The sequence below is a fragment of the Crocuta crocuta genome, unplaced genomic scaffold (assembly GCF_008692635.1).
Source record: "Crocuta crocuta isolate KB4526 unplaced genomic scaffold, BGI_CrCroc_1.0 scaffold80, whole genome shotgun sequence".
Taxonomy (NCBI): Eukaryota; Metazoa; Chordata; class Mammalia; order Carnivora; family Hyaenidae; genus Crocuta; species Crocuta crocuta.
In genome coordinates, this window is record NW_027527559.1 from 1,438,694 (window position 1) to 1,446,657 (window position 7,964).

At 45.3% G+C, this 7,964-nt stretch overlaps 1 protein-coding gene across 1 annotated transcript in view; it reads right to left on the minus strand.

Annotated features, from left to right (window-relative positions):
- Positions 1–6,670, minus strand: part of LOC144236384 (uncharacterized) — a 613,069-nt gene extending 606,399 nt beyond the window's left edge. The window contains exons 1-3 of the mRNA XM_077770004.1: positions 6,532–6,670; positions 6,267–6,360; positions 6,103–6,160 (exon numbers count right to left, since the gene is read on the minus strand). Coding sequence (XP_077626130.1) covers positions 6,103–6,160; positions 6,267–6,360; positions 6,532–6,670 — 291 coding nt within the window. The remainder of the gene's footprint in view (positions 1–6,102; positions 6,161–6,266; positions 6,361–6,531) is intronic.
- Positions 6,671–7,964: the final 1,294 nt, after the last annotated feature.

Genomic DNA, 7,964 nt, shown 5'->3' on the forward strand with positions numbered 1-7,964 from the left:
ATACGCACAGGAAACACCCCACTCAGTGTTGCCCACACCCCTGGCCTGGCCACCAACGCCCGCTCAGTAGGCCGTCCAGCCCCCGCACACCTGCTCAACACATCAGAGCAGCCCTAGATTAAATCACCATTCAGTCATTTCCCTCAAGCAATGCACAAACCATTTCAATTTAAAAACTAAAAATACACACATACTTTTAAATCAAACATTAGGAGGGGTTTTTTGTACACTAATTATAAAGTATTTGCATTTGTTCCTATAAAAGGGTTCATTTTCATTTATTAATCTAGCCCTTCATATCATGCACATCAGACCAAATTATTTGCCTTTTTTTTTTTTTTTGGTGTTTTCATTTGACAGTTTCTTTTCCCCAAACTTTCTATTGCTCCCATTTCTCCAATAAGATGAATAGTTTAGGTAAGTCAGAAATGTACCAGATGTCCTAATTTTCATAAAAACTACTACTTGCTATCCAGATGAATAAAGTCCAGATTACTATCTCCTCACCTGTGCTGTGGGTTTTTTCTCATGGACATCGCTACCTGTGCACCAACATGGGGCAATGAAGAAATGTAACAATACTAAAACAGGGACAACATTAAAGTGAGAAAAAGCTGGAAGATGCACTGACCCCTAGTCCCACTAGGAGGGTGCCTTTTCAGCTTTGGAAAATGTTCAGAAAGACAGCTGAGTCTAGTTCCAAACTTCAGAGAAATCCCATTTAAGTGTTGAATAAAATTAACACTCTTTGATTTACAATGAAAACTTCATTGTTTTATCCTATTCCATAAATATTTTCAATGTTAGCTATGGGATTTTAAAATATTATTGTGTATTACCAATAGATAGAGTTCAATAATATTACTGTCATTGGTATGAATAATATTTTAATAGGAAAAAGAAGAATTCTGAAGAGGAAATCAATAGGGTCAAAAAGCACAGCAATTGCAACCTGCATTAAAGAACAGAGTATATAAGTGTTCTGATTCTTAGCAAGAGAGATCACATCTATAAGGAAAAACACAAATACACCGAGAAGCTCTCTTTGGCTCCCTATTATCTTGCAGCATTCAAAATTCACAAACATCTGTCATAGTAAGTAACCAGAGATAAATGGCAACAGACGGCTTGGTCTTCCAGTCTTTTGAATCCCAACATATTTACCTTTAAGAGTGTTAAGTAAAAAGTAAACAAGAATAGCTTAATGTCTTGTCATTTGTTCTAATAAAGAATTTGCAATCACAATTAGGACTCCTGTCAATTACCTTTGCTAAGTTAAAGTTGATTACCTATCAGGGCTCACCTTGGGTGAGTCATGAGGGTTCCCTGACAAACCTTACCAACAAAACTGGTCCGTTACAAAGAGCTGGCACTGAACCAAGAACTCAGTTGGCAAGGAAAAGCCCCAGACTCAGCAGAAAATGAGTTGGGGAAAATCTACACCAAGAGTTTTGAATAGGAGCTTTTTATGAACGCCAGCATTTTAGTTTTAATTTTGTCAAAGATCCAAGAATATATTCTGAGGATTACTGCCTTTACTGAGGTTACTTTATGAACCTATGTGAGGAAAAATAGGTAAATTTAGCTCTGAAGGTTTAACTGAAGTCACTTTCAGTTTATTTCTTTGCATAGAGAAGCATTATTAATTGAAGCAGGTAGAAAACAAACAGAAAAAAGTAAAGTGATCTAGTGACATGGGAAGTCAACTTATGATACTAATCATTTATTTTGAATTACCTTGTTAGAAAAATATCTTTAAAATGTAGACTCCTTGGGTAAAATGAGCAAATCAGAGAACTCTAGATGCTGGCGAGGATGTGGAGAAACGGGCACCCTCCTACACTGTTGGTGGGAATATAAACTGGTGCAGCCCCTCTGGAAAACAGTGTGGAGGTTCCTCAAAAAATTAACAAGAGAACTCCCCCAGGACCCAGCAGTAGCACTGCTAGGAATTTACCCAAGGGACACAGGAGTGCTGATGCATAGGGGCACATGTACCCCAATGTTCATAGCAGCACTCTCAACAGTAGCCAAAACATGGAAAGAGCCTAAGTGTCCATCAACGGACGAATGGATCAAGAAGATGTGGTTTATCTATACCATGGAATACTCCATGGCAATGAGAAAGAATGAAATCTGGCCATGTGTAGCAACATGGATGGAACCTGAGGGTGTTATGCTGAGCGAAATAAGTCAGGCAGAGAAAGATATCCTATGTTTTCACTCATACGTAGATCTTGAGAAACTTAACAGAAGACCATGGAGGAGGGGAAGGGGAAAAATAGTTACAAACAGAGAGGGAGGGAGGCAAACCATAAGAGACTCTTCAACACAGAGAACAAACAGGGTGGATGGGGGGTGGGGGAGGGAAAGGGGGTGATGGGCGTGGAGGAGGGCACTTGTGGGGATGAACACTAGGTGTTATATGTAAGCAATGAACCACAGGAACCTGAAACCCAAAACCAAGAGCTCACTGTAAACACTGTATGTTAGCTAATTTGACAATAAATTATATTTAAAAAATAAAAATGCACTGGCCATTTATCTATAATAATCCATAGCATATTGCTGTGTTTGACTCAGTTATATACATTTTTTAAGAAACAAATAGTAGGTACAGGTGAAACCCCACTGAATTTTTCCCAAATTGTATTCATCACCACGTTTCCTAAAAGTAACCGCCCGTCTCTATTTATCACTTACTTCTTCCGTAAACTCCTATATAGGGTGACCTGTGTTTTGTGACATTACCTAAGTGACCTCACTTCATGCATCCTTCAGCAATTCCAATTTTTTCCACTTCATATTTTTATGTTTCTCCATCTGACACATGAGGCACGAATCTACACATTTTTCTGTATTTGTCCATCATCTTGGGGAACATTCCAGTTGCTTCCAGTGTTTGACAACCGGCAACAACGGCGATGTGGACATCCACATACACGTTACCTCTTGGACACGGGTCAGAACCTCCCAGCCCGTGGCCTGATCCTCCACAGGCCCGACATGACCGTCTCCCCTACCCTGCAGGTGAGCAGCAGGACCCGGCGCCCAGCCAGCTGGCTTCTCCTTAATTTCTACCAATGCAAGGATGTGGCGAAAAATCTGAAAGGGGGCAAGAGGAGGCGGCGGGAAGGGACCCCTTCCTGCTCTGAGAGACCTGCATCTCTCCGCGGTGGAGGCTGCAAGCAGGACCTGGTCACTGTCCCCTTCCCCTCCCCCANAGCACAGTGAGGCCGTAACCTCTACCATAAATCTGCAAGGCAAACCTGTCCCACTGGATGGAAGTCACTCCACAGATGCAGATACACAGGGCACGGGTCCCTTCCTTACTAGTCGCTGCAGTTCTCAATGTTGGGCCTTATTAAGGAATAAGTAAATTATCTGGTGAAGGGAATACTCAAGATGGAGAATTATAGGCTTCAGTAAAATGAATGAGCGGAAAATTCAATACATCAATTTATGTAAATTTCTTTTTCTATTCATTGCCTGAGTGCTAATGAAATGCAACAATGAGTATTTTTATTTATTTATGTACTTCATAAATAAATACTTTCACACCCCTTGAAAGTATTTCGGAATGTTTGCAATATGACAGATACATTATTTAAAATGGTGAAGAACATTTTCTGCATGTTGATACTTCAAAAGGACTTCACATCAAGAAATGTGTGTTATTAGCTTTGTAATGGAAAGAATCAGAATTAAATTATTATTTAAGAAAACTGATTGCTGGACCAAAGAGTGCTATTTAGTTTTCTTGAAAAGCAGGCCAATAATGGAACATGAAGTTTCAAGATGAGTAGACTTAAATAATAAACAAAATGTCCTGTAAAAAATTACACTTACAATAGATTCGTTATGACTTTCTCACTATACAGCTGCCAAAGGCTGAGCTGATGCCCGGTGCACAAGTGTGTACAGTTCAGCATGTCCCCGTTCCTGGCAGGGACAGAGTGCAAGGCTTACACTGCCACTAGCTGCTCAACAGAGGTCCAAGGAGGCTGACACGGCCTCACCAGAGCATGAAGCTGCTAAGAGGTCTGGACCCTGGGTGGGGGATGAGGGCGTGAATTTCCCAGCAGAAGACCCCCGTTGTGCTACCTTGCACTCTGGGCCTTCAGCATCTCACACGAACGCCTCTGTTCACAGTTCTGTAACGCGCCCACGGTCCTGTCTGAGGTCCGCCTCGGTTTCTGAGGTCTCTTCCTTACAGGCACAGGTCGTTGACACGGAGGGTTGGGTGACGGTGCACTGAGACTGGGCGGGCAGGGGTGAGGGGTGGGAGAGGAGAAAACCTCACTGGGGAGCGTGCTCAGCCAGGTCAGTCCTCTACTGGTGGGTGAAGATGGGCCTGGATGAGCGTCTATTCCCCCAAGGTGCTGCTCACAGTGACAGGTCAAAGCACATCTACTCACCGCGTCAAATTACAGATGTGGAAGCGGTGAAAATTTAACATGTGCCCAGTCTGTCCTTCGTTACAAACATCTGCTCTTCGAGGACATCTGCTCCGCGGGAACAGCAAGAGGAAGGGTGAAAGCACCAGAGAGGAGGACGTGCCCGGGGTTGAGGGTCCTGGGGTCCCACTCCAGGCCTCTCACTTCCCGGGCCGGCCTCCCCCATCTGAACACGAGTAGCCCGGGGCAGGGTCCCTCAGGTCTCTCTGCTCTGACCGGGGGGCGCTGTCCACACCTAGGGGCGCGTGGGGCCCAGGATCAGAGCTGGCGCACACAGGTGTGACGGAACGCACACATTTTATACTCTGGCCGGGAAAGGATGTGTAACGGCCACACAGTAAAAATCGGGCTGCAAGAGGCGAGCAACCACGGGGCGTCCGGACCTGGCCACGTTTTTCTATCCACCTCGCCAACCCTGATGACTTTTTAGTTAAGTTCCGAACTTCCTTTCTAGTCAGCACAGGGGAAGAAACAGAGAGGCCTAATGCTTTATTTAAACCCTAATCGACCTAATGCAAGATGGTATTTGGATTTTCCCTTATCACAGATCCTTTCTTTCAGTAAAAACTCATAAATTTTGGAAAAAAATATTTCAGTGGTTATTTATTTCACATTAGATCCTAATACCCTAAGCTTAACATTTTGTATGATTTACGAATGTAACCAAATGATGTGAGAAAATGAGTAAGAGATTGATGGTTTGGAAATTTCGATGCTAAAACAGTTTCAATGAAACAGACTCTCCTGAAAATCTCACTTATACAGACTGAAAAGCAGAGACTCATGAGAAGAGATTATACTCAAATTGAGGTTTTAATAGGAAATCATTACTATCCTTCAAATTAACTTACAAAATGTGTTTCTGAAATGCTTTTCATGCTCTTTAGATTTCATTACTATAATCTTTCTTTGCTAATTAATGATTGCAAATTCATCCGTGTGATTAGCAGTTCTTTTTAGAAACTTCCGGCTGACTAGAGCGCTTCTGGGAACACGGCTCTGGCGTTCTGACCAGACACAAACGCCAGGGGAAAAACGGACAAGGCCGCACGACCACAGGGCTGGACGATCACCCACCGGCGCCTCAGGGGCGGTGTCCCCGGCAACAGGGACGTGTAACAGTGACCTAACACCTAAACTTAGTTCATCAGGGTGACCGGCTACGTGTGAAGAGGGATCATGAAGCTGAGCTCACGATGACAGTTAAGAACGTTCTGCACAGAAACGCCTTTCGCGTAACAGGAAACAGTTTGCTAATAAACCGTCACGTATCCATCCCAGTTGATCAGCCTGATTCCCCTCATTTCATCAAGATGTTTCTTGAAATAGGAAACTTCACATTTAGATCCTTGTGAGGAAAAGAATGAACGGAGTTTTGAAGGAAAGGCAGAACCTGTCTCAGACGTGCTCAGGTCTAGGGAGTCGATGCAGCACGTTCCGCGCTGCGGGAGGGACAGGGTCCCGAGACCCGAGGGCCCTGTGGTTAGGGCCGTCACGGGGCAGTGTCGCGGCCCGTGTCACTCCCATCACCTCTGCTGCACCCAGATAAGTGACGTCACAGCGGGGTACGGATGAACGGACGCGGCGGTCGCAGGACGCGTGTCCACAGCAGCGCCGGCCGAGCGCCTTCCGCGCGTCCACTTACCTGCTCTCCGCGCCAGGCCGGAGGCTCCCCGACGTCGGGAACGGGTCCGACACACTGCCTGAAACAGAGACGGTTTGAGAACAGTTACGCGGATAAACACTTGAACCAAATAGGCTGCAGACACTGTGAACGATACCAAACGAGCCCCAGCGCACAGCCCCCACCGACGCCTGGACGCGGGCGGTCGGCCGGCCCCGCGCACCGGCGAAGTCAGGGACCCCGGGGCGGAGGCCGGCCAGTCCCCTGCGGGAGTGCCCGCTGCAAGTGCGGGAGCGGAAACTCCTCTTCACCCTGATTCTCAACACAGAAGTTTTCTGACGCGTGCTGTTCTGCCTGAGGCGGGAACCCTCTCTGTGTCCCCGGGGAGCACACGCGGGGTATGTGGGCGCGGGGCCGCTCCCGCAGGTGCGGGTTCCCCCACTCGTGCACGCGCTCCGGGGAGGGCACACGCCGGGTCCGGGGACGCGGGGCCGCTCCCGGAGGTGCGGGTTCCCCCACTCGTGCACGCGCTCCAGCTGTGACTACCGCCGGCTACTGCAGATGTACTCGTCCCTGTACCAGGTTCCATGCAGTCAAGCCTCAGAATATGGACAGTGAGTTTTTTAAAGAAACTACACATTAAAAGTAATTCCTGGGGTGCGAGAGAGGCTCAGTCGGTTGAGTCTCCAACTCTTGATTTCGGTGCAGGCCATGGCCCCTGGTCCCATCCAGAGACCGCATGTCAGGCTCCACGCTGGGTGTGGAGGCTGCTAGGGATTCTCTCTCCCTCCCTCTCTCCGCCTCCCCTACGCACATGTGCATAGTCTCTCCCCTTTTCTCTAAAATTAAAAAAATTTTTAATTTAGAAAAATAATAAAAAATAATTCCCAGTCATGCAAACGAAAGCATATAAGAGTTTACGTTTCTTTTTGTCCTAAAGTGAGTTTTTTGGTCAGTCCACATTATGAACTGAAAATAAAGGTCTAAACACTATAAAGTTAAAAGGTTCTGAAACATATAGGCCACTATTGTTAACAGAAATCTATACTAACAAGTATTATTTACCATTACTATATAAAACTTACTAACTTAAAAATTGTTTATTTTATTTATATTTTATGTATTTATAATATACTGGTACAACATAACTCTTACAGGAGTGGTACTAACGTAATTTAAAAGTAAATACGGGGCACCTGGGGGGCTCAGTCCGACTTCAGCTCAGGTCATGATCTCACGGTTTGTGGGTTCGAGCCCTGCGTCGGGCTCTGTGCTTGACCGCTCAGAACCTGGAGCCTGTCTTCCAATTCTGTCTCTCTCTCTCTCTCTCTCTCACCCTCCCCTGCTCACGCTATCTCTCTCTCTCAAAAATAAATAAAACATTAAAAATTTTTTTTAAAAAGATGACGTTCCCACAATTTTCTCATCTATGTCTCGTTCACTTGCATTGCTATGTGATGTGTGTGCATATCGACAGATTTTTTCTTTTGTTCTATTTCCATTCTTTTTATTACACTCAGTACTGCTATGAACATTTTTGCATATTTCCAGTCCATAAATATGAAAGTAAATTTAACGTATATTTTTTTAACTGTGATTTTTTTTTGGGGGGGGGGGGGGGCACATGCACAAGCAGGGGAGAGGCAGGGAGACAGAAGCCCAAGCAGGCTCTGCCATCAGGACAAAGCTGGACCCAGGGCTCGATCTCACAAGGTGTGAGACCATGACCTGAGCCGAAATCAAGAGTTGGACGCTTAACCGACTGAGCCACCCATGCACTCCTTTAAAGTTTATTTCTAATAAAGGAATGACCAGAAAGTGTTTTTGCAAATTAGTTAGGCAAAGCTCCCCACTGACTAAGAAAGTGAGGTGTCTTAGTTGTG